Source organism: Podarcis erhardii (assembly GCF_964252035.2).
Source record: "Podarcis erhardii genome assembly, chromosome: 14".
Lineage (NCBI taxonomy): Eukaryota > Metazoa > Chordata > Lepidosauria > Squamata > Lacertidae > Podarcis > Podarcis erhardii.
Window position 1 is genome coordinate 24,708,249 of NC_138503.1, and position 27,518 is coordinate 24,735,766.

Consider the following 27,518-nt stretch of genomic DNA (forward strand, 5'->3'; position numbering starts at 1 on the left):
TGGAAAATGACTCTGCTGCAGGGAAATAAGATATTGCAAAACAAGAAAACAGCGCTGCGCAAATGGTATCCTTTCCTTGCAAAACTCGCTCATTTACCGCCCCAGCACGTTAAAGACGCAGCATTTTCCTTACAACAGTCTGCTCAAGGTTGTGCTGTCACTGTATGAATTATTTCTGTACTTATTGAAATGTTGTCGTTGCTGGAAAATGTTTTGCAACCTTATAATTTTAAAACAGGCTTTATCATGTTTAAATTGTGTGCGTTTGTTTTTATAAATCGAGTGGGGATCTATGTTAGATGAAAGGCAGCTTAGAAGTTGTGCAAACTAGTAGCAGCAGCTAAAATAAGTCTTGGGAACTCATGCCCAGGTCTAACTTTTAGAGCGCTATAGCTGTAGGTCATGAGTGGGGAATCTTTATCAGCCTTCGGGGATGCATACCAGTGGTGGGTGGAGCCAGAGGCAAATGTGGGTGGAGCAACAGGTGCGACTCTACTTTGTATAGTACAGTCGTAGCTTGGAAGTCGAACGGAATCCATTCCAAAAGTTTGTTCAACTTCTAAAACATTAGAAAACCAAATCACAGCTTCTGATTGGCTGCAGGAAGTCCCTGCAGCCAATCAGAAGCCGCAGAAGCCCCATCGGACATTCAGCTTCCAAAAGAACGTTCAAAAACCAGAACACTCACTTCCGGGTTTGTGGCGTTTGGGAGCCAAAACGTCTGAGTTCCAGGGCGTTCAGGATCCAAGGTATGACTGCAGATTGCATTGTACTGTGCCCTGAACATACTATGAAAAAATGAGAATCTCTTCTGCAGAGAAAGTGAAGGATAAATTTCAGCACAATATGTTTGCTAGCTTTCGTTCTGTGTTAATGTGTATATGAATCTTACTACACATACTATTGCCAGGCTTTCCCTGACCCATAACACTGGGCCCTGGTTTACTGTGTGTGTGGGCCCCCTAAATCAGTTGTATTGTTTTTATGTTTTCATACTGTTCTATTGATTGAAACCCATATTTGTTGCTTAGATGACTTGTTAGCATCCACCTGTCTCGGGAGACCATGGAGGAGTGTGCCTTTGCGGGTGAAGTCAACCTGATGGAAGGTTGCAGTGCCTGCTGTGGCTGTAGAGGCCGATACGGGAAAGACATGTTTTGCTGCAGCTGAGGCAGGTGAAGGTGTCCAGTTGTGTTGATGCAAGCACACCATCGCATTTCTTCTCTTGTTTTTACATTGTACACCGTTTGCAATGCTTAATAATAATAATAATAAATTTTTATTTATACCCCGCCCTCCCTGGCCAGAGCCAGGCTCAGGGCAGCTAACGCCAGTAAAATTACAATAAAAACATAATAGGAAAAGAAAAAGAAACTATTTTAAATACGGGTTAAAATACAATTTAAAATACAGTCTCATTTTAATAGTACCACATAGATCAAAACCATAAGGGGAGAGAAACATAAGGGTCAGATTGAGTCCAAACCAAAGGCCAGGAGGAACAGCTCTGTCTTGCAGGCCCTGCGGAAAGATGTCAAGTCCCGCAGGGCCCTAGTCTCTTGTGACACAGTGTTCCACCAAGTTGGGGCCAGTACTGAAAAGGCCCTGGTCCTAGTTGAGACCAATCTAACCACCTTGCGACTTGGGACCTCCAAAGAGTTGTCATTTGTAGACCTCCGCGGGGCATACCAGGAGAGGCAGTCCCATAGGTACGTGGGTCCTAGGCCGCATAGGGCTTTAAAGGTCAAAACCAGCACTTTAAACCTGACCCTGTACTCCACCGGGAGCCAGTGCAGTTGATAAAGCACTGGATGAATGTGATCCCATGGCAAGGACCCTGTAAGGAGCCTCGCTGCAGCATTCTGCACCCGCTGGAGTTTCTGGATCAGCTTCAAGGGCAGCCCCATGTACAGCGAGTTACAATAATCAAATTAGAGATTTGAAAAATGTTAAGCAGTTTAGTAAAGTTTGAAGTACAGCATGATCACATCTTACAAGGAGGTTCAGTTCCAAGAGTTCTGCATATGCATGAAAATCACATGTACCCAAACCTTGGTGCAACCCAATGGCTAGCAGGTGAGGGGAAGAGAGGGAGAATCCTTAGTAGTTCCACAGCCAATGCACCAAGCAAACCTTGAGAGCCAGTGTGGTGTGGTGGTTAAGAGCAGTATACTCGTAATCTGGTGAACCGGGTTCACGTCCCCGCTCCTCCACATGCAGCTGCTGGGTGACTTTGGGCTAGTCACACTTCTCCAAAGTCTCTCAGACTCACTCACCACACAGAGTGTTTGTTGAGGGGGAGGAAGGGAAAGGAGATTGTTAGCCGCGTTGAGACTCCTTAGGGTAATAATAAAGCAGGATATCAAATCCAAACTCTTCTTCTTCTTGCCCAGCAAGCAAGGTGGAGAGCTTAAAATCTATTTCCATGCTAACATAGGTGCCAACTCCCTGGGGCCCTTGGTGCCAGAACTCCTACAAAATTCCCCATGAAGGAGCCAGGCACCCACAAATTTTGGTGCCAGTGCCATGCATAATGCATGGCATCGACAGCCCCAGGTACCCACAGTCGTGGGGCCAAGCTGGCACTCCTGCATGCCAGGTAACCCCCCAAAGGAACCCAGAGCAAAAAGAAATTTTTGGATTTAACTTGCATGATTTCAGCCAGCCTGCCTTCAACCATGTATCTTTGAAATCACACAAGTTAAACACATGTAAGATGTGATCATGCTGTATAAATAAATATGAAAGACTCATACACTTTTAAAAAATGCCACTATCATATATGTATTCTCTTTGGTATTTTCTATTTTTCATAAGATAAAAAAGGGGTCAGCACTGGGAACTTCTACTATAACATGTTGGGGGATATAATCTAAAGTCTAGATCAGCAATATTTCATACCAGAAAAATCAGCAGCCAACAGATCAGCAGCTTTTAATACTTTGACTTGCAAAAATCCAATATCCTTTATGTTATGGAAAGAGTTCCTTATGCACTGCAACGAAAACATTGTCAGAAGAAGTTAAAATATTTTTAAACATTTATTTTATTTACACATTTGTATTATGCCTTTCTTAAAGAACAAATTCTATGCAAGGCCAAATAGTGATTTAGACAACAGCTCTGTAAGTAAACTATAAGAAATCATTTAATTATGATCTGCTCAAGGCTCTTCCTTGCCCTCCCAAATCCCTTGAACAATAAACTCATGACTAATTTATTTTCTGGTGATGACAGCATTGCAGTTGAATATCTATAGCTGTTTTAAAATTGCATTCCTTCTATTTGCATAAAAATAAATGCCTGAAAAGCACAATAGCATGGAACGTTTTTAAAAAGAAAGCTGCCATTTTAAACTCCTCCTTGTATTGGAAAGGAAATTTCTGGATTGTTTTGTACCCTATATTTCACAGAACTCTAAATGTTTCTGGCATTTTCCCCAGCACCACATACAAGTGCACAGAAAAATGCACGGCTGTCCCATGCTTGCTTGAGATGTTGAAGAATGGAATCTAAATGAATCTATAAATATGCTGTGTCCCAGGATGGCATAGGGAGTCAATCCAATTTCAAGAACCAGCTGCGTTCACTCTTACAATCCAGGGTATTTTCCTGGATTGCAGCAATGCAGGGGATGGTTGGGAGTATTTCATATTTGAATGTTTCCCCTAGTTGGATGTTATGTACTGAAGTTCTCACCCTGGGCCAGCAGAGGGATACTGTAGATAGTTATGCAAATAAGGGATCGAAAGTGACATTCACTGATTGGATAGTTTTAGGAAATTGTTACAGTTACGTTGTACTGGAGCTCTATATAAGCAGGCTGACTGAACCCTTCAGTTCAGTTCTGTTCTGGCCTGTGAATAAACAAGAGCTGTTTGAAGAATCGCTGTGTCGTCTGATATGTTCACCCACAACTCAACATTGGAAGAAAAAAAAGGAAAGGAAAACTCCCTGCATATAGAAAGCAAGCATATCAATGAGAAGGCTATGCTTTCTACATTTCTGCCCCTCTTTTCCCCACAAGGAGGATGTATTTAAATCTAGTGACCTACCCTACTTAAGTGGCACAGGCTGCTCCTGTTCAGTGCTCTAGTGTGACAATGAGCGTCATGTGGCGCTTCAGATATTGTCAGACTGCAACTCCCATTATTATCCCATACCATTGGTCCTGCTGGCTTCGGCTGATGGGAACTGGAGTCGAATAACATTTGGATGGGAAAGTTTCCCCATTCTCATTCTGTAATTAACTAAACTTGATCTGATAGCCAATTGTCACATCGGAAGTGCAAAACAGAGCTGAAACAAATTTGGGGAAAATGGAGAAAGATCTGTCTGTCTCTTTCTCCTGCTCTGTAATAGTAAAGGAAATTACTGTTTTGAGAACTATCAAATGCAAACCACCCATATGGCTTGGGGCTAACTGTACAGACAATTGATTAAATCACACCAGCCATAATATTTAGTGTGAGATATATTTCATTCCCCCATTAACAGACATGTGATTAGGATCTGGGCTTTGACGTCATTTTCTGGTACAATTCCCTTCTACACACACTCCTGATTTTCCTTAAGGAGAAGGGGAGGCCTTTGAACTCACATAGCGCTGGAAAAGTTGTTTCCTCTCACTGGGGTCTCTCAGAGGGCAAACGCACAAATCAGAGATAGAAACTCCTGAACAGGGAATGACAGAGATCACCATCAACAGGGACCCAGGCTGTTTCTCCAAGGGCAATTCCAAATGGTTGGCCTGTTTTCCAGGGAGCGCACTAACATCAACTTTACACCTAAAAACAATAGAATCAAAAGGGGTTGGAATTAATGTGCAGTAGCCGTTTCAGAAAACATGCAAACTGTCTTACTAGTGCTGTGCTGAAATCTGTCCTCCAATTTCACACACACAAGTTTCCTTCATCTGCAGAAGAGTTTACGTACCAGTAAACATTCCTCCAGCCTCCCCAGTGGCCCATGCTTCCTGATCTGGGAAGCACTATGGGAGGAGATATCTCACAATAGCACTACCCTAAGCTGTACATCTGAAGCACAAGCACCCAGGGAGACTGCAGGATGAAGATCATTGGTGAGACGATTTGCAGAATGAAAGAACAGACACTCTCAAACACCCCCTGGACACTGCATTCAATGTTAGGGTGATTGGTCTAAACATAATATTGGGAGGGCTGAATGGATACTCTGCTGGAAAGTTAATTTCAATTCTGAACGCACCCCATCAAAGGAGGATTGTTGAGAGCAATAAGACCTTGACAAGTCAGTAGGTAAGATTCATTCATTTGGCTATTCTTCAATCCTTGTTGGCAGATTTATTCAAGCTCCTTCATCAGCCTTCTGCTGGCTGCCATCTTGGATCTGCCCCACAATGCATGGGCCAGGCTCCTTGGCAACCACAAAAGGAAGGCGAATTGGAGAGGGAAACCCTGCACTCCACATGTGAGAATTTCACCAACATTTTCTCTCCCCTTTGATAATTCCTGAATGCAATTTCTTTGTTGTAAATTGATGTTGGGGAAATCACAGGATAAAACATCAGCACAGTACTATAGATTACTACACACGACATCCATTATACACTTCTTGCAATGTGCACAGTTGTCTTTAAAGTGAGTTAGATAAAAAAAAAAAGCTCAGATAGTTGGGGCTTCCAGAGAAAGGTCTCCAACACCTTCTTCATCACACACACAAACAACTTTTAAAGATTTATTTATGTTAGGGTAATATTCCAATCAACATATGCATGTTCCCAAAGACTTGTTGGAATTATGTATATTAAGCAGAAAATATGCCCTGTTCCCTCTTTATGGGCAGATGATGTGCACATTCCTCATGAGGCCGGACAATATCAACCACTCAACTTACATTACCCCTAATGTATATGGGTCTTACACTTTTTTGAAAAAAGAGGAGGGCAACAAAAACATTTAAGTATTTTCTAAGAATTGGGAAGGGTGGGACTTGCATACTTGCAGCTGTGAAAAATCCTGGAGTGAAAGCATTAAAATACATTTTACTCAGAAATACATGGGGCAAACCTTTCAAGAAGCTCTGTAGATGAAAGTTATTATGGAAGACGTTAAGCAAACATTTGCATTTTCCAACTGAAAGGGACTCAAAGAGGAAGAGTTTTGCTGCCATGGGTTGCAGTGGGACTGAGTTTCCAAACACAGGCAGAGATGGGAAAAATTTGGAACAGCCTTTCGGTGCTTAAGGCCTGTCGACAGGTTTTCATTTAAACAAAAACTTGTTTAGGTGTTTTCTTAATGGCCATTTTTAAAAAAATCCTCAGAGGTTCCCCCCCAATTGGGTTCCTTCTAGGTAAATTGGGCACGCATTACTCCAGTTTGATCTCTTTCCAGCTGTAGAACCTCAGTGGTTGCCAGACATCTGTCTAAATTGCAGAGACTTGCTACTTCTAAATAGCCAGTTTTGGAGAGGAAGGGTGGGCACACAAAACCTCTGCCTCCTTCCCCCCAAAACATTCAAGCTAACGTCATTCCAGTGGCGTACAGTGGGGGCTAAGCAATCCACTAGCAAGTCATTCAAAGTATTTGCTTTCGTTAAGTGTTTAAACCAAGGGAATGAAGCAACTCTGGCTTATGTCTTTGCAGAACTGGTTGCCAGTTGCTCAAGAAACTGAAAGTTTGCTCTTAAAAGGCTGCACTTGAGCATACTTGGGGAAGGTGCATAGTTCAGTGGTAGAGCATCTGCTTAGCATGAGTTTGGATTTGATATCCCGCTTTATCACTACCCGAAGGAGTCTCAAAGCGGCTAACATTCTCCTTTCCCTTCCTCCCCCACAACAAACACTCTGTGAGGTGAGTGAGGCTGAGAGACTTCAAAGAAGTGTGACTGGCCCAAGGTCACCCAGCAGCTGCATGTGGAGGAGCGGAGAATCAAACCTGGTTCACCAAATTATGAGTCTACCGCTCTTAACCACTACACCACACTGGCTCTCAGAAGGGCACCTGCTTCAATCCACAACCTTTCCAGGTAGGACTGGGAGCAAACGCTGTCTGAAACCTTGGAGAGCCCTGGCCAGCTGGAGAAGACTTTACTGAGCTAGGTGGTCTGACTTGGGCTGCTCCCTATGTTTTGTTTCATCAGCGGAGACATGAAACCAAGTCTTCCTGTGCAACTAAATACTTCTCTCAATCACAAACAACAGGTGTGGAGAACTTGTAGACCTTCGGATGCTGATAGACCCCAACTTCCACCAGGTTGAACCAGCATACACAATGGCCAGGGATGATGGGCATTAGAATGGATGGTCAGAGATTCCCCAGCCCTGGAGAACCCCTGCGGGCTTATCAGTAATGGCTGGCAAACCTCCCAGGAAGCCAATTATCTCATCAATACACTTCCTCCCCCATGAATGCTTGCCAAGGTGAGAGTGACACGCCTCCCTCTTTGTTAGAACTGAATATTATGCAGATTGCCTCTTAATTCTGTAAGTCATCTTGCCCCTGCAACTGTCAATTTCAGTTCCTCTCCATTTCTCATTTTCCCAATCCTAAATGCAGTTTGTCACATCTTCACATCAGTTTGCAATTTTTTTAAAAAGTCCTCATGAAAAAATCATCTGCATTTTAGTGCAAATTTCTCCTAACATGCAGATTTTTTTCTACGAAATTTTGCTCAATATGCACATTTGCAAAGCCGTTTCCTCTAATGTAATGCATTTTTGTACCTTTTAAAAAACTGATATATCTATTTTTATACACACTTTACCCCGGTATCTGCATTTTTGTACACAGGAGTTTGCTGGAGAACAACATTTTAAAATTCAGATAAATGCAAATAAAACGAAAGATCTTGGTTTCAAAAAGTACAAATTGGGGAGCCTTTTCTTTAAATGCAAACTACTTCGGATTTCTCTGACATCCCAACCCTGATCTGCATGGCTGACATGCTACTAGAGGAGGTCTGAGGAGACGTAACACAGGGGACAACAACTCATACAGTAAACAGTTGTAGACATTACAACAGAGTTACGAGTCCCTCGCCTTGGGGGAGACCATTTTGGAACCATCACTGCTGGGTTCTTTGCATTCCATCTGATGCTCACACGGTGGCAGAGGGAGATGCGAACGGATTGTAGCATTGCACTGAGATAAACTGCTGTGTAAACAATTAGACACACAAGCAATTAAACAGCTGGGTTGCCACATTAAAACTCAATATGTGTTCGCATTTCTTAACTCAGTCTTTTCATACCGCTGGATCGCATAAAGTTTAATCACTTATTTTTTAAGCGTGCAAATGTGTTTCACGTGGGATCTGCTGTCCCGGTGCAGGTGGGAACTCTGTTGGCAATTCCTTAGCAAAACTGTACAATCAAGTCTGGGCTGTGGTCTGAGTGATCCCAGATGGTTTGAATAGTTAGTGGCTGTACAAAAATCTTTCGGCCTTGGAGGAAAGCAGCATTTAACCCTGCTTTACCTGATGGTTTCAATCAGCAGGCATATATCAGATGGCACCAAACTTGAGATTTCATCTCTCTCTCTCTTGTTTGTTTAAACTTTCACTTAAACTATTTAGATGTTGTTTATTATTATTATTATTATTACTATTACATTTATACTTATTAATACCCTGCCTTTTTCCCAGACAGGGACTCAAGGCAGCTTACAGATAAAATAGAAACAGCTAAAAGCATAGAAAAAACAATCATTTCAAAGTAATTAAACACTGATATTTTTTAAAATGAGAGAAAGGGAGGGGAGAGTAAGATATTAAAACATACAGATAATTAGAGTTTTTATTTTAACCGGACTTTACATAAATTTATTTCATACCATTGTCTTGCTGATGCCTAGAATCTTGTAAATGCTTTTTAAAAAACATTTATGCTCATTTCATTATTGATTTGATTTCACTTATGAGTCCCATAAAATATCTCCAAGTGACTGCACAGCAAACACATGGCCTAAAAACACAACTCCATATGTAAAAACAATTCCATATATGCAAACAATTACAAATATAAAAACAATTTGAAGTACAGATGCAAACTGGGATAATGGACCCCTGACTATTAGGTCCAGTCGTGACTGACTCTGGGGTTGCGGCACTCATTTCGCTTTACTGGCCGAGGGAGCCAGTGTACAGCTTCTGGGTCATGTGGCCAGCATGACTAAGCCACTTCTGGCGAACCAGAGCAGCACACAGAAACACGTTTACCTTCCCGCCAGAGCGATACCTATTTATCTACTTGCACTATGGCGTGCTTTCGAACTGCTAGGTTGGCAGGGACCGAGCAACAGGAGCTCACCCTGTCGTGGGGATTTGAACCGCCGACCTTCTGATCGGCAAGTCCTAGGCTCTGTGGTTTAACCCACAACACCACCTGCGGCACTTGCAAACTGGGATAAACACCTCCAATTAAAAGGTTTGTTGGAAGAGGAAGGTATTCAGCAGTCATCAGTCTAATATTCAAGGAAAGGGAATTCCAAAGAGCAGGTTCTACACTCCTGAAGCTCTGATTCCTATATTGTATGGGATAGACCTCCTGATAAGTTGGTATCTGCAGACGGCCTTGCCATCAAAGTGCAGTGATCAGCTGGGTATATAGGGGGTGAGACTATCTTTCAGGTATCCTGGTCCCAAGCTATATAGCCTTTGTAGACCTGCACCAACAGCTTGAACTCAGATAAGTAGCTCATTAGCAGCCAGTGCAATATTTCCAGTGGCACTTTAACATGACGGCCATAGTTCACCTGTGCATTTCGAGCTAGTAGGTCAGGCTACCCTAGTCCAAAAGCAGCCATAGCTATCTTACCAGCTGACAGGCACTCCTAAACACTGAGGTCACCTTGGCCTCTAGTGATAGAGATGTATCCAGGAGAATCCCCACATACTATAGAGCAGGGACTCAGCTACAATAGCCCAAAGAACCACATTTTGAATGTGTTATAAACATGCAACACCAGATGGTGCTGGAGAGTAAAAAAATATTCTATGCAATTTTCCATAGCGTTTTTTGTTTGTTTGTTTTTTACTTTTGTTATAACAATTTAATTTCTGACTTATTTATAGCATTTTCCCCCTGTGTGTAGATCCACCCCAGCTCTTTTGGTATTTAGGAAATAGCTTATTATACATAGATTGTTGACTGCCACGAGTTGCCCACAGATATGCATGTGCTGGGATATACACTTTTAAAACAGAAGGTGTGGGATGTTCTAAATAGGTTATGCGGCATGGGTCACATTCACACCATACATTTAAAGTACTACGATACCACTTTAAACAGTCAACTCCCAAAGAATCCTGGGAGTTGTAGTTAAGGGTATGGAGAGTTGTTAGGAGGCCGCTGTACAATTCTCAGAGTGGCTTCACCATCAATTCCTCTTCCACAACCTGGCACCTCCAGCTGTTTTTGACCGCACCCAACACAGCAGTCATTGCGTCCCATGCAAATGCAAGTGGTACAGTTCACAGAATCACATTCTAGAGTGACAAAGAAGCAGACAAAGGGAGAATGGGGCTATGCAGAAGCAGACTTTATTCCCCATGGCTGGGCTCACTACATATATACGCCTCTAAATAAGAGTAATCCCTTGCAGACTGCATGTTTGCAGACCAGTAGTAAAGCATCTGTTTCACAAGCAAAAGGTCGCAGGTTCAATCCCTGATATCTTCAGGTAGGGATAGGGTTCAAATCCTTACTCAGCCATGAAGCTCACTGGGTGACCTTGGGCCAGTCACCACCTCTCAGCCTAACCTACCTCACAGGGATGTTGTGAGGGGTTAAATGAGAAAGGGGGGAACCACATATGCCACCTTGAGCTTCTTGGAGGAAAAGGTGGGATAAAAACACAACAAATAAATAAACACACTGAGAACGAGTGAACGAGTGAGCAAGAGAGATTATTCCACATTTTGTTCCCCACATCAACTTCATTCATATTCAAGGCTTTCACAAAACACATATTTAAAGAGAGAGATGAAAAAAACTTACATTCCCAAAACTTCTTCGTGCTTTTTGTTATCCTTTCCCCAGATCTCAATCTCCAACACATCCTTCCTGTCAGAGAAGTAGTGAAAATCAAATTGTTCCCTCCACTGTGGATTTGCACTCTTACAAAGTGTCTAGAAAACATGCAGTTACAAGGTTTATTTTTCTTTTAAAAGGTTGTTGCTTTCGTTAAAACAAACAAATAAATAAAATTCAATCTGCCAAAACAAAAGGGGGAGAGGGGGAAAGAACACAAATACAACCTAAAACAATCAATATTTAGGGCATAAAACACTGGAGCAGGAAAAGGACTTAAATCTTTGACACACAAATTGAACAGGTGTGCAAATGTAAAACACACCGAGAGGTAGCCATATTGAAGCAGGTACGATCAACTGTTGTGTGGCTCCTGAAGGAAAAGGGCCATAACTCAATGGTAGAGCATTGGCTTAGCATGCAGACTTTACCCTACTACACATATTTGTAAAGGTAAAGGTAAAGAACCCCTGGACAGTAAAGTCCAGTCAAAGGCGACTATAGGGCTGTGGTGCTCATCTCGCTTTCAGGCCGAGGGAGCTGGTGTTTGTCCACAGACAGCTTTCCGGGTCATGTGGCCAGCATGACTAAACCGCTTACACATCATGTGACTAGAGAACTCCACTGCAAAAGTGCAAATTTTGAAGGAAGGCTTTGGTGTTTCAGTTCACCTATCGTCTTGCAAAGTGCAAAACAGGTGGATTTGTCATTAAATGCCAACTGAGTCAGACTTCTCCCCCCACCTTCCTAGCCTGAGGACGTGTTATTTTGTGTTAAATCTTGATAATGGGGTGGCAAGGGTTAAATGCCCGGTCCGCTCTAAAGAACCTGGCAGCACCCACAATACGAACACAGACACTGAGCTGCATTTCAGTTTTAAAAAAAAATTACTGTTGAACATCCATGATTAGCTATCCAGAAAATGCTTCATTTGGCCCTTTCATAGTTAGCTTCCTTTGCTGTGTGCTTACATTTCAGAATCAAGGTGTGCTAAATATCTAGTGGAATGAGGTTATTGGAGAAGCCACACACACAACGACTGCCACCAGCACCAGACGCTTAAGAGAAACAAACATCAGTGGTTAGCCCTTTCCATTAGCATGCTTACCTTGCTCTTGTATTTTTGCTCTCCCATTTTCAATAAAACAAATATCTGTGCCATGCCCCCTGCAGGGATGTGCTTCCCTTCTATTAAGGCAATGGTCACCGTCCCATTCCACAGCTGGCTCTTCCGCCAGGAATCTGTCAGCCTGAAGGATCGAATGACACTTGCCTGAAAAAAGGTGAGACGAGCACAATTCCATAAATTCCCCATGTATACATTGGGCATACATTGTTTTCTAAAAAATAAGTATACATATGCAAACATATATCCAGTGCTTTTTTCTGGGGGTACGCATTCCCCTAAACATTTTGTGAATCTAATGGGAGAAGAAACTAAATTTTTAAAAATTTTAGTTTCTTCTCTAGCACAGTGAATCGTCAGTTCCATTGCTACCCCTGATGGCAGCTTCCGTTCCTTTCCCAGCGTTTCCTGAGTCTCAGGCGGAAACAAGAGTACCCCTAAACATTGTTTTAGGGGGGGAGCACTGCATATATCTATATCTACACACACACACACACACACACACACACACACAGGTTCAGTAGAAGGGCTAGATGAATTAAGTAATTTTAGTTTAGACAAGGCTAAAGATCTAAGAGATTTTGCAGTGCCTGTTCTACATTAGAGCACTTCAAGTGTTTTAATTTCTGTGGTGATTAAGCAAGTTTCTTGATCATGCATTATTTCCCCCCTTATTGCCTCACCAATGCAGTGCCCTCTCTGGATGGCCTTCACTGTGTCCCACTGCATGGGAACGCTAGTGTCTAGAAAATCAGTCTCCTTGAAATATTGTTCTAGTGATTTAAATAGGCACTCCTTGGACACTGCATCGGAGAGCAAACTCGGATCAAAGTACAAATGTTCTGTCCTAGGAGAGAAGGCATACAGAGGTAAATGTAAGTCACTTTGAGTTGCCTTTGGCAAGAAAAAGCGACTAATAAATTTGTTGTTGTTTTGTTGATAGACACTGGGGCGTGGCTGAAAAGTGTTATCAAGCCAATATCTGTCAAACTATACCTTTTGGTACCAGTATTAGATTGATATGTTAAAGTGTTTTAGGCCTTTTAGAAAAGCATGAAAAATCCTGAGATGTGGGGTGTAAAGCTTGCCAAGCGTCTCCAAAGTCCCAGTTTTCGAATAAGCTTGTACTGTTTCTGGAGTTCAAAGGCTTTATTCATGCAGGAACTATTTACAGAGTAAGTGCAGATCAGATAGCGAAAGCAGCAGACATCTTGTCTGGAGAGAACAACAAAGTGGCTCAGCTTTTTGAGGTGGATTTAACTGAGACACACAGAGGCTCAAACAGAGTCATCATGTGGTTTAAAGTAACACATGCATTAACTAGAAGCTCAAGAGAAGGAAATGTATTTGCTTTTCTCCAACATAGACTACATAGCAGTGGGTCTGACTTCTCACTTGGCAAAACATTCAGCAAGTTGGTCACCACCAAATAGAATGTCCTAGCCCTAACTGCTGCCAGCCATGGTCCATGGGCATAGACCAGGGTGTCAAGATGATGCTCGGAGCCATTACAGAAAATCTCTTTCTCTCTCTCTCCCACTCTCTCATACACAGTCACCCCTTGATGACTGCAGGTAACATCACATGGTGACCTGCATATCTGTGATGGCTCACTAACAGCTCCCATCAGAGACAGAACTTCTCTAATTGGCTCAAATGCAATGCCTCAGAAAATTTCCACATTAACTTGCCCAGTCATCAAGCATAGAACAAATCAAGCAATGTTTATGCATGTGTGGACCACCTCTAGATAAAAAGATACCTGCAGAAAAGCTCAGAAAAGAGACTGGCCTTTTTAAACAATTGTTGCTTGACAAACCTTTATCAAAATGTCTTAATCAGGAGAATTGTGTGTGCACTCTCTCTCCCAGACACAAGCACATAGCGTGCTGAATTTTTTCTTGTAAACTAAGCATCCATGCCTTCTGCAATCCCACACACAGATCCATTTATTTCTGTACAATCACGACATTCCACTGGAAATACACATCTTGACTTTCCTTGTACCAAGCAAAGAACTCCCACTTTTTTAACAAAAGAGAGAGAGAGATTTCATAAATCCAGCTGCAGAGGGTTTTTTCTTTTTCTTTTTAAGGTTTTGTCTCACAGGACAAAAAAACCAAAAGCCTGCCCGTTCCCATGGACATACTTCAAAGTCCCCACTGATCGTTTTCTCCCTAAAAGCAGCAAACTATTTGAAATCCCATTTTCTTTTGCTCTAGCCTCCCCCCCCACACCCTTCTACTCCCCCTTGTTAAAAGGAAATGGGGGAAATGTCCCCAAAGGATCAAAGGGCAAGCCTACAATCTGCCAATTGCCAAAGAAAAACAGCCCCGCTTCCGTGAAATATGCTCTAAAATAATTTTGCGGCTTGGTATGTCCTAATTCCGCTCTTCCCCGCTCCCCCCTCGCAATTGGATGTTTGTCTTGGAAAGGCTTCTTTCTAACTTGTCCATAAAAACAGGCCCACTTAGGTTCTGTGAGGCCTGCGAAAACGGAATCCGAGGCTGGCCATTAAAAGGGGCTGGGAGATTGCTTCCATATGGCAGAACAGCATGAGAGAGGAGAGGCCAAGGCCCTCCAGCAGGCTGCACTTGGCTGGGACCTCCTGCTCTATCCGTGGACACTCGTTGCGTTACAGCAGAACATCTGGATTATTGCTTGCAATGTCCCTGGGAAATATCCACATCCCATCAAAGCCCTTTATCTCTCTCCACCGTACTTTGAACATTTTAGCGCAAAGCACAGCCCTGTTTGATGTGCGAAGCTCACTGTGTTTAAAATCCAAAGTGAGCCCCCCCCTCCCCTCCAAACCTAGCCTGTTTTCCCCTCACCTTTTTCTCTTCCCCTTTTTCTTTATACTTTTCTTAGGATGGGAGAGGATAGCTGAAACTCACTCCCAGAGAGGCAAAACAACACACACACACACACACACACACACTAATGTTGGGTCATTTCTTGAAGTAATTTCCTTGTCAGTGAAATCCAGACTCAGAGAACAGGGAGGTGTGAGGGAAAAGAGGGAAGAAGGGGTTTCATTTAAAAAATAAAAAAATTGACCTCTGATTTGGAGATCATATTGGAGGAACACTGGAGTTCTTCGAGTGCAATTTCATTTTCAACTTGCTCTCCCTCCTGAACACACTCACACAACATATAAAGTCATATTTGTGCATACTTGCATTTAGGCTGTGTACAGAACATGAATCTAAAGCATATTTAAATGACATTTTGCCTCCTAAGAATATTGGGAACTGTAGCTTACTCTTCACAGAGCTATAATTCCCAAGAAGTCAGCAGCTACCAGTTCTACACAGCTGCTCTCAAGTCTACGGGAGCTCACAACAAAAAGTTGCGAACAGGGCTAGTAAACAAGGGTGTTTGAGAGAGACTGAGCAGGAGAGTTTAAGGTTGAGGCCCAGAGTGCTGTGTTTCCACATATGTAGGATCAAGAGACAGGCACAGCAAGGCAGCAGGAGCAGCGGTGAACAACGCCTATGCCTTGTTCATTTACCTGCTTGATGCATGAAGCTACACCTGCAGCAAGTGTAAGGTGGATGCCCTGCTGAAAGAGAAGGTACAGCAGCCAGACTAATCTTACAAGTCTGGTGGATCAGGGGAATGCTGTGGATGTAACGTATCCAGATTTTAGTATGGCTTTTTGACAAAGTCCCCCATGATTTTCTTGCAGTAAGGCTGGTAAAATGTGGGCTGGTCAATGTTACTGTTAAGTGCATTTGTAGCTGGTTGACTGACCCAACTCAAAGACTGCCCACTAATAGTTCCTTGTCATCCCTCAAAAAAAAAATGACAAGTGGGGTGTCATGGAGTTTTGTTCTAGGCCTGGAGGTGCTGAATATCTTTATAAATGATTTGGATTACGGAATTGAGGGGATGCTAATAGACTTTGCAGATGACACCAAACTGGGAGGGATACCTAACACCTCAGAAGGTTGAATCAGGCTTCAACATAACCTTAACAAAATGAATTTCAGTAGGGACAAATGTAAGGTTCTGCACTTAGGCAGATACACAGTTATGGGATGTGGGGATACCTGACTTCATAGCAGTACATGTGAAAAGGATCTTAGTAAATCACAAGCTTAACGTGTCAATAGTGTGATGCAGCAGCAAAAAACAAAAACTAATGCTATTCTAGGATGCATCAACAGAAGTATAATGTCCAGATCGAGGGATGTCATAATACTGCTCTAGTCTACCTTGGTCAGACCCCACCTGGAATACTGTGTCTAGTTCTGGGAACCACAGTTTAAGGGTACAGTATTGACAAGCTGGAATTATTATGAGTCAGAAACCTAGTCTGATTAGGAACAGTTCAGAGAGTTGGGTGTGTTTAGCTTGGAGAAAAAAATATGGAGGGGTGAGATGATAGCTATCTTCAGATATCTAAAGGGCTGTCACATGGATGATGGAGCAAGCTTGCTTTCTCCTGTTCCAGAGGGGAGCACCCAAACCAGGGGATTCAAATTACAATAAAGGAGATTCCAACTAAACAGTAGGAAGAACCTTCTGACACTAAGAGCTGTACAACAGTGAAACTGACTCCCTCGGAAGGTGGTGGACTCTCCTGAACTGGAGATGTTTCAGCAGAGGTTGGGTGGCCATCTGCTAGGGGTTCTTTAGCTGTGATCCTGCATTGCATGGGCTAGATGACACTTCTGTGATATTGTTTAGAATGAGAACATAGGAAGCTGACTTATAGCAAGTCAAATCCTTGGTCCATCTAGCTCAGCATTGTCTACCATGATTTGCAACAGATCTCTAGGCAAGGACACACTCCCTGTCCTACCTGGAGATGTTGAGAGTTGAAGCTGCAACCTTCTGCACGCAAATGTCCTACCACTAAACTACAGACCTGATGTTTTAACCCCTTTCAGCCGCATCGTGCAAGAGAGCTTCAAAATGAGACAGCATGTCCTTAAAAGGGACATAATAACTTAATTCACAGAATAAACGATTCACGGAATAAAATAAGAATGCAAAAGTCTAATGGATGAGGCCAGCGGCCCCATCTAGTTGAGCAATCTGTTCTCACAAGGGCCAACCACATGCTTACAGGGAACCCTTAAGCAGGACCTGTGTCAAACAACACTCCTGCCTTGCTGTGGTTTCCAGCAACTAGTATTCAGAAGCATTACTGCTTCTGATCTTGGAAACAGAACATAGGCATCCTGGCTACCAGCCACTGATAATCTTATCCCCCATGATTTTGTCTAATCCAGGGGTCAGCAAACCTTTCCAGCAGGGGGCCGGTCCACTGTCCCTCAGACCTTGTGGGGGGTCGGACAATATTTGGGGGGGGGGGAAAGAAAAAAAAAGAATGAATTCCTATGTCCCACAAATAACCCAGAGATGCTTTTTAAATAAAAGCACACATTCTACTCATGTAAAAACATGCTGATTTTCAGACCATCCGCGGGCCAGATTGAGAAGGCGATTGGGTCCGGCCCCTGGGCCTTAGTTTGCCTACCCATGGTCTAATCCTTTTTTTAAAGCCATCAAAGATGCTGGCCAGTTCCATAGTTTCAGTATGCACCGTGTAAACGAGTACTTTCTCTTTCCAGTCCTGAATCTTCCAACTTTCAGCTTCACTGGTCATCGCCAAGTTCTTGTGTTACGATAAAGTGAGGGAGGAAAAAATATATATCTCCTCTGTCTCCATACCATACGTAATTTTAAATACTTCTATCATGTCACCTCGTTCAGAAATGAAGAAAATAATATTGAGTTCTTCCTCTTTCTAATACATTGTCAGATGTCAGAAGTGTTGCAGTGGTGGAGGTGATGTGGGGGGGTGGGGGGAATACACCAGTGTCAAGTATATGGATCCATTAGAGTGCTTGGGTTTGTTTTTTTATTTCCTTCTGGTCTCTTAATCCAGTCCATCCTCATTTCTTCTGCCCCATCAGGCTCCTCCTGACCATACTTCCATAACCTCCCGTGCCTCCCTGAGATACCCAAATTCCCCCAGCACACAATTTTCCTTTTGTAGCCTTTATGTTCCACCATGTGCGTGCACACACACATAAAAAAAAATGAAAAAGAAGAAGAAAAATGGGAGTGGGAGGTGGGAAAGAGCCAGTAATGTTTCCACAAGCTGGCATTTCCTAACTAAAGAAAGTTATTGATGTACAAAGCCAGTTTTTTTTAGTGTGGCAAGAAAATCAATAAACCAGGAAATATGGCTTTGTCAAGTGTTGCCCAGGTAGTCTTTCTGGGAAATCCTTTACTGTCTCTCAGACAGTTGCAGGAGCTGTTGTTTTGTCTTAAGAGCTCACTCCAGATCCCAAACTCTGCCTTCTGTATGAAGTACTGACATTCTTCCACCCTCTAGTGACAGCAACAGAAAAAGGCAAAGGGTTTGGAGTTCCCCTCTGCTGCTTTCTCTCCTCTTGTTTCTTTTTGCAAAATAATAATTTTGCCTCTGCTACACTCACTTGGTTCACCCTCTTTGGAAACTGTTAAATTTCATTTGTGTGCGATGGCAGGAGGGGGAGAAAGATCTCAAGACTTTTCCCAGAACCTTGCAAACTAAGCAATCTATCAAAAGTTTTGTCTCAGTTATTTTTTTTTTTTAAAAAGAAATATAGAAATAACACATGAAAAGTTACCACCAAAAAAACCTGAGAGAGATGGAGGTGTTTTTTTAACTAGATGGACTGTGAAGACCAGAACTTAGAAGTCTGGATTCTTTTTGAGGGATCTCCAAGGCCAATGAAATAAAGCAAAACTGAATGGCGGTTGAAGAGAGCAGCGCACTACCTTATAGGGCTGTTGCAGAGATCAAATATAGGGCTGAGATGCCAACCCTGAACTCCTTTGAGAAAGGTTGGGGAAAATCCTCAGTGATACATTGGGCAATAGACATGGGAATGATTGTAGAATACAGACATAAAATCCACAGCATGCTATGGTTTAAGAGAAAACTATATGAAAATGTTTTATCAATGGTATCTAACACTGAGAAAATAGGCAAAAATGTATAAATCAAAAAGTGTTGGAAATGCAAAGAGAAAGAAGGTACTTTTTATCATATGTGGTGGTCTTGTAGCAGGGTTAAAGCTTACTGGGAAATTATATATAATGAATTGTAAAAGATGTTTAAAATAACATTTGTAAAAAACAAAACAAAAGAAGCTTTTCAGAAATGGTGAAACTTACTGGAAAAATAAGAAATCAAGATAACAAACTTTTTATAAAAGAATGGAAATGGTTTATTGAATATTTACAAACTAACTGTAAACAGATAAGAACATTGGCAGGATTATTGCAATAACCTGCAGTTTTATAAGAGTAAATATTTAAAGTACATGAATAAATTAGTACGTTACTTTAGAATATGCAGGAAATATAAAAAAATAAATTTAAGGAATTGCAGGAAGAAGGGGAAGGAAGTCGAGTTTCGAAATGTTAAAATGATTGGGAAACTATTGAAATGTATATAACTGAAAATCATAAATTTTAAAAAAATGGGAAAGGATGGGGAAACACTTTGGGAAGAATATAATCCGGATTCTGAGGAATAAATGAATGGCCAAATTTTGTTAATAATGGAGAAAAGAGGAACACATGCTTTCCACTCATCCACCTCTCCAGTTATTCCACCAGTGCGCTAGTGTTACCCAAATCAGTAACTTTGGGAAGAAGACAGGAGAACAAGACTGCAAGTTCCAGATGCACATTGAGGGGAGTTGGCAGGCAACTTACCTTGGGGGTAGAACGCTTTCTTCGGTTCATCCATCTCTGTTTGTCACGTCCCCAAACAGAGCATCCATGGGGCAGAGGAGGAGGGAAGCAGAAAGGGACAAAAAGGTGGAGATAGTTAGCAACTAAGCCTAGCCTTTGAGAAGAGCTCATACAGTGGTACCTCTGGTTACGAACGCTTCAGGTTACGAGCTCCGCTAACCCGGAAGTAGCTGCTTCTGGTTGCAAACTTTGCCACAGGATGCAAACGGAAATTGTGCATCAGAGGCACGTGCGCAGCGGCAGACCCCATTAGCGATAGCGCGCCTCAGTATAAGAACGGTTTCAGCTTAAGAACGGACCTCCAGAACGATTTAAGTTTGTAACCAGTGGTACCACTGTATCTCCTGCAGATTCTTAAGTTCTACAAATGCTTTCAGAAAGGCCCAGCATAGATACAACATTTTAAATGTTTGTAAACTCCTTTTCAATCAAATGTCTCAAAGGAGGCCTAGAAAGACGTATTAAAAACAATACAATTTTTTAAGCTACGATGTTGTATTATTACATACAATGAAAATGTAATGATGCCATCATGCTGCAGTCTGCTTGGCCACAGACATGTGGCATTGAAAACTGGACTCTCAGAACCGCTGAGCCATTGCGGGATGGGCAGTTGGGTGGGCAGCTCAGGCAAGCAGCCCAGGTGAGCTGTGGAGGTTTGGCATGGTCTAAGAGAGGGAGGAAGTGAGAGGTGGACCATAAAGAAGGCTGATTGCCGAAGAATTGATGCTTTTGAATTCTGGTGCTAGAGGAGACTCTTGAGAGTCCCATGGACTGCAAGAAGATCAAACCTCTCCATTCTTAAGGAAATCAGCAGTGAGTGCTCACTGGAAGGACAGATCCTGAAGCTGAGACTCCAATACTTTGGCCACCTCATGAGAAGAGAAGACTCCCTGGAAAAGACCCTGGTGTTGGGAAAGATGGAGGGCACAAAGAGAAGGGGCGATAGAGGACGAGATGGTTGGACAGTGTTCTCAAAGCTACCAGCATGAGTTTGACCAAACTGCAGGAGGCAGTGGAAGACAGGAGTGCCTGGCATGCTCTGGTCCATGGGGTCACGAAGAGTCGGACACGACTAAACGACTAAACAACAACAAGAAGAGAGGGAGGGGTGGCTTTGTTGAGCTCTAGGGGGGTGGGGGATGCTATGGCAAGGAGTAAAGGGAGAAGCAGGTAGTTAAGTTGCCGTTTCCAAAGAAGCAGTCAGGGATTGTGTCTGGAACCATCATTTGCATGCAAATCATGTGCTCTGCCACTGCACTCTGGCACTGCACAGAGTGGAGCCCCACTGAATGCAGTGCACCTGTCCTACCTGCCTCCATGCCCTGCCAGGGACACTTGACCATCTTCCCACCTGTCCTGATGCCAGTTATTTTTCCTGGAGAAGGATAAGAGAGCCATCTCTTGAACCACTTACATTTCTTTTAACATCTCCTTGTTTCACAGCAAGCCTCACGTCCAACAATATCACACCCATGTCATCCTCTAAGCTGTTTGGATCTTCCAGTTTTAGGGTCAACTCACTAGTCCTGAAAGTGGAAAAGAAGAGTTTATTTAGCCAAAGACTGCCTTTAAGATCACAGCAGACAGCCACCAACTATTATATGGTGCCACTAAGATGCTATTCCTGTTCTCCATAGCCTGTTACTATTAATGTGCATGATTTACATATTATTTAAATGAGCAGAGGTGGGGCAGTTGTGGCCTTCCAGGTCTTGCTGGACTACATCTCCCATCAATCCTGACCATTAGCTATGCTGCCTGAGGCTGATGGGAATTGGAGTCCAATAACATTTGGAGGACAACAGTTTTGCCAGCCCTGTTCTAGAGCAGTTATTATAAAGAAAAAGGCAGGTGTCTGCATGAGAGACCAAAGGGAATAGAAAGAAGAATGGACAAAGTTTTGAGGCCAACGAGATAATAAAGAATATTAATAATAATAATAATTTATTTATACCCCACCCATCTGGCTGAGTTTCCCCAGCCACTCTGGGCGGCTCCCAACAGAATTAATAATAATAATAATAATAATAATAATAATAATAATAGTAATAATAAAGCGATCAAACATCAGACATTAAAAACTTCCCTAAACAAGGCTGCCTTCAGATGTCTTCTAAAAGTCAGGTAGTTGTTTATTTCCTTGACATCTGGTGGGAGGGCATTCCACAGGGTGGGCGCCACTACCGAGAAGGCCCTCTGTTAGGTTCCTTGCAACCTCACTTCTCGCAGGGAGGGAACCGCCAGAAGGCCCTCAGAGCTGGACCTCAGTGTCCAGGCTGAACGATGGGGGTGGAATCACAGTGACCTAGAGTTGCACCCACACTTTGTGTACCATAGAGCTTATATGAATTTAGAGACAAACATTATTAACAAAATTCTAATTTGAATTTGCTTGCAATATTTCTTTCATAAATTTGAGAAAGGGTATTGGCACAAGTAATAAAAAATTGTACAGACCTATACAGGGTATTGAAATAAGTATATTAAATATACAGTGGAACATTGATTCTTATACTTCCGAATGGTTCGACTTCTGAAACGTTCAAAAACCAAGGCTTCCAATTTGCGCAGGCGCCCTGGAAACAATAGCCTACAACCGCATCGGATGTTTGGCTTCTGAAAAATGTTCAGAAACCAAAACACTTACTTCCAGTTTTTCGGCATTCGGGAGCTGAAACATTTGAATACCAAGGTGTTTGAGAACCAAAGTTCCACTGTACATGAATTTAGGTAACTAAGCACTTATCAATGTCCTAATTTATTTATTTTGTTGTTGTTGTTTTTTGTTTTGTTTGGGGGGTCATTATTATTTTTCCCAATTTCCCAATTCTTCATTTAAGACTCTTAGAGCAAACGTAATATCAAATTTCTAAATAATATCCCCTTAAAATTCAAATGCAAGCTGTAAATTTGAAGAGTTTATGCATTTCTCATTTTAAAAGAAGGAGAGAGAGAAGATTCAGCAAGCTAAATTAGAATTCTGTAAGTTTTAGCATTTCTAGTCTCACAGAATGGATAACCAGCATCCCTAAGTAAATCAAATTAATGTTTAATAAGCTCTAAGCATACCTGTTCAGTTCCAGTTCACCCAGTATGACAACCGCTGAACCCATAAAGTCTGAAGAGGTTAAATCTCGATCATACACCTGATGCATATGGAAACAGGAGAAGTGGGAAAAGAAATATGTATCTGGACACCTGGAAACAATTTTTGCATTTCAGATAAAAGAGCTATTTGTTCTCATTTAGTTCTACGTCAGGCTCTGCAATTCACGTGAAATGCAACTGCTGATCGCATTTTTTATTGTTGTTTATTGGCCTGGTTCAAAACACTAAGCTGTGGTTTGTTTAGCTAGCATGTGGCTTGTTTGAATGCCTCAACCGAGATAAGCAGACTAACCTGGCTTGTTGTCTTGAAATGATGCAAAGCCAAGGTTTGTTGTTGGTTTACAAACCATGGCTTGCTTTAAACTCAACTTTGCCAATGGTTTGAGCCCAACTATTCTGCTCACTCATGCTTTGTTTGGCTATCCCAGTTCATGTTATGTACTGAAGTTCTCACCCTGGGCCAGCAGGGGGATACTGTAGATAGTTTTCACTCAGGTCCACATATGCAAATAAGGGATTGAAAGTGACGCTCAGTGATTGGATAGTTACAGAAAATGGTTACTGTTGCGTTCTAGTGGAGCTCTATATAAGCAGGCTGGCTGAACCCTTCAGTTCAGTTCAGTTCTGCTCTGGCCTGTGAATAAACAAGAGGTGTTTGAAGAATCGCTGTCTTGTCTGATATGTTCACCCACAACTTAACAGTTCAGATATTCAACAGGCTATAGGCAAGATAACTGGAAAACAAACCCAGCTTTGGAGAAGCAAATTGGCCTGTGTTTGCTCATCTGAGAGATGGCTCGATGTTTGTTGAGCAAACCATGGTTTCATGTTACGTGTAAATAAAGCCACTGAGAAGTTTTCAGGTGTATTCATAGCACTTCTCCCCCCCCCAAAAAAAACCCCTCAATATATTCTGTTCACTTTTGTCAACAAAACAACTCAAATTTTCCCTAAAACCAATTTGTAATTATTATTATTTTAAATGCAGTTTTGGAAGTTTCAAACAAAAACTATGAACACATTTTTTCTTTGAAGAAATACTCAAAAGAAATAAGAAAACCTGACAAGCTGTTAACTTTTAAAGTTGCTAGTTTTTTGTTTGTTTTTTAAGGGATAAAGCTTGCCTTTGCCACCCTCAGACAGATGGTTCCTAACATACCGATAGTTAAAACTATTCATTGAGATTATGCCCAGAAATAGGTGTTTTTTCTATAGGCAGTGCTTGCAACTGTTATTATGAAGGCTTGTTCTATGGATAAGAGACAGTTTTCAACAGAAAGTTAGGACTATAAGCTCCTTTGTACCAAAGTCAAGTTCCTTTAGCTGAGATTCCTGCATTGCAGGGGGTTAGGCTACATGACCGTTGGCCCTTCCAACTCTATGATTCTATGATTCTGATCCATCTAGCTCAGCACTATCTTCACAGACTGGCAGGGGCTCTCCAGAGTTTCAGAAACAAATCTTTCCTAACCCAGTGTTGAAATGCCTTTGAAATATACTTGGAGTCAAGTGTGGATTTCATGCTCTTTATTCAGCTCATAGTAGTGAGGAATAGAAGTTCCCCCAAAATGTCTGCTTTATATACATTATTTACACAATGGGCCCCACGTGATTGGCTAATTCTGGGATTCTCCTGTAGGCCAATCAGGTTGTGGATTCACTTCCACCTGGAGTTAGATTGGGTGGCTCCTGCGGACCAATCAGACTGCTGCATTCTGGATCCTATTGTTATAGGACCAGTCAGACTGCTGTATTCTGGATCCTATTGTTCTAGGACCAATCAGACTGCTGCATTCTGAATCCTATTGTTCTAGGACCAATCAGACTTTTGCATTTTGGATCCTATTCAACTCATGGAATGAACCCAAAGCCTTCTCTGCATGAAAATCATGAAATTGCTGACAGAAGAATACAAACCTTGCTTATTATGTACAGATTTTTTTGGGGGGGGGGGGTTCCTCCCATCACCACTGGTAGTTAGGCAGGCTTTTGAAATACTATAAAAATTTAGCTCCTTCCTATTAAGAATGGCACTGCTGAGAAAGTGCTGCTCTGGTCTTGCTTTCTTTCCATCAGGAAAAGAACTACGCTGAGAATTAGAACCTATCTAGATATACAGGAAATGGTCTGGGGGTTGCTATGTAGTAAACTCTACTTATGGGTTAAGGGCTACAATAGATTAGTCTATGGCCACTCTGAGTAGAAACTCATTCTGTCTACAAATATGTTAACCTAGAGAAAAAACACAGAGGGGAATTGCAAAGTTCCAAGGCCATTCTCAAATCGAATCAACGTCAGTCAAGAACATCATCTGTTCTGCATTTTCAAGATGCCATCTGCTTGTAGACAGCACATCTCAAAGATAATTCCTCAGGTGTGAGAGGTTTCATTTGTGTATTTATTCTATCTACGAGCCACCCGTAACATGTGTCTGTGGAGCGATGAACAAATGATAAATAAGACCATTTAAAACGAGAATCTCAAATGCACACTAAAATCTAGCATAGCTATAACCAAACTCTTCTCTGAGATGGGGGCTGAGATGTCAAGCCACTTTGAGAACTGTAGCTCTGTAAGGAGATTTGGAGATCACCAAATGACTCTCAGCAGCACCTTTCACAAGCCACAGATCCCAGGATTTGGGGGGGGGGGGCAGGTGCCATGACTGTTCATAGTGGTATAACACTGCTTTAAACACTTGGGGCCCAAGCTCCTAGACTACCTTCCCATACCCTCCAACATTTCTCTGATGATAACAGGGACATTCAAGACAACCTGATATACAATGCGCCGCAGCAATCCAGAGAGGATGGTTGCCAGAGCATGGATCACCAAAGAAAACTTATCAGCATCCAGATAGGGTTGTCATACCTGAGGTTCTAGCTTAATGTGGTCAAAAGCCAGCCTTCCCCTTAAACAAAATTCAGCGGCCTCTTACCTTCACACAGAGTCTCTGGTCAAGGGCCTGTATTGGAATTATGACAGTTTCATTCCAAACAGGGTTCAGGTTCTTATAGATGACTTTGCTTTTGAAAAGCGTTTTCCCATTCAGCTGAAACTTCACATAAGGGTCACTCGTACCTGAACAAGGAAAGAACGAAAATTCAGTTGATCTAAAAAACATTATCCCAGCTATCAGATTAAACCAGTAATTCCCAAACGGTGTATCTTGGCATTCTACAATGAGAAGAGGATTAAGTTAATTAAGGGACCTCTCCAGATGTCCTTTTTATCGTACATTCGTGGTGATTTGTGATTGTGATGGTATCCGTGCTGTTAGAGATGGAACTGGCGTTGTTACTCTTTCCGCATTTGTAAGAAATCAAACTTTTAATGTGGCGCCACCCACACTTCGGAACTCCCTGCCGATTGGCATCAGGCAAACTCCTTTGCTGTTTTCTTTTCAGCACCTGCTAAAAACTTTTTTCCCTGTTCCTGCCAACCTAGCAGCTCAAAAGCACGTCAAAGTACAAGTAGATAAATAGGTACCGCTCCGGCAGGAAGGTAAACGGCATTTCCGTGTGCTGTTCTGGATGGCCAGAAGTGGCTTTGTCATATTGGCCACATGACCCAGAAGCTGTGTGCGGACAAACACTGGCTCCCTTGGCCAGTAAAGCAAGATGAGCGCCGCAACCCCAGAGTCGTCTGTGACTGGACCTAATGGTCAGGGGTCCCTTTACCTTTACCTTACCCAGAAATCTAGAATGCTGACAATGTGTTTTGATCTGGCTTTCAGCTTATTGCTGGTTTTTATTATCTTTTGAGGTTTTGAATTCTTGTTTTTAACTGGGTTGTTTTTTTTTTTTGCTGAAAATTTCATTGTTTTATTCTTTCCACGAAATACGTTGAGGTTTGTTTTGCTTTTACAATCAAGATATATAAATATATTGTAAGGAATAATTAATACATAACACACGACCACTTTCAGTACTGTTTATTTAACAAAATTTATGTGCCACTTGACTGTAAGAAAACCTCTGATTGGTTTCCAAATTTACAAATGGATTGATTTCTTGCAAGCGCGGAATGAGTATTGTGTTCCACCTGTAACACTGCCACCTCCTCAGATCGAAGCAGTTGAGTGGCTGAATATGGGACAAGGCAATTCTGCTCTCAATATTGCTGGTGCCTGCAACAGTTTTGGGGGGACATACTGCTTTGCTTCCAGTCGTCGTATGTTTTCACACATTTCTGCCCTGTCCATTCCCACCTCAGTCAGAGAAAGAGAGAGACAGAGAGATGCCATGTTCTATTCACATCATATATTTAAAGCACTATGATTCCACTTTAAACAGCCATGGCTCCTCCTAGGGAATTCTGGAAGCTGTAGTTAAGGGTGCTAACAGTTGTTAGGAGACCCCTATTCCCCTTACAGAGCTACAATTCCCAGAGTTCCCTCTCAAGCCCTGAGAATTGCAGCTCAGTGAGGGGAATAGGGGCCTCCTAACAACACTAAGCACCCTTAACAAACTACAGCTCCCAGAATTCTTTGGGGGAAAACCAAAG

General features: G+C 42.3%; 1 protein-coding gene and 1 long non-coding RNA gene across 7 annotated transcripts in view; both read right to left on the reverse strand.

Annotated features, from left to right (window-relative positions):
- LOC309328923 overlaps positions 1 to 27,518 on the reverse strand; it is a 317,695-nt gene that overhangs the window by 64,284 nt on the left and 225,893 nt on the right. The gene's annotated exons all lie outside the window — the stretch shown is intronic.
- MCTP2 (multiple C2 and transmembrane domain containing 2) overlaps positions 1 to 27,518 on the reverse strand; it is a 119,137-nt gene that overhangs the window by 61,038 nt on the left and 30,581 nt on the right. For all 6 annotated transcript variants that reach the window (XM_081838845.1, XM_081838844.1, XM_081838847.1 and 3 more), the window contains 8 exons: positions 25,951 to 26,093; positions 22,974 to 23,050; positions 21,319 to 21,430; positions 19,863 to 19,898; positions 12,117 to 12,281; positions 10,976 to 11,106; positions 4,601 to 4,787; positions 2,902 to 2,995 (listed from right to left, as the gene is read on the reverse strand). In XM_081838845.1, coding sequence (XP_081694971.1) covers positions 2,902 to 2,995; positions 4,601 to 4,787; positions 10,976 to 11,106; positions 12,117 to 12,281; positions 19,863 to 19,898; positions 21,319 to 21,430; positions 22,974 to 23,050; positions 25,951 to 26,093 — 945 coding nt within the window. The remainder of the gene's footprint in view (positions 1 to 2,901; positions 2,996 to 4,600; positions 4,788 to 10,975; positions 11,107 to 12,116; positions 12,282 to 19,862; positions 19,899 to 21,318; positions 21,431 to 22,973; positions 23,051 to 25,950; positions 26,094 to 27,518) is intronic.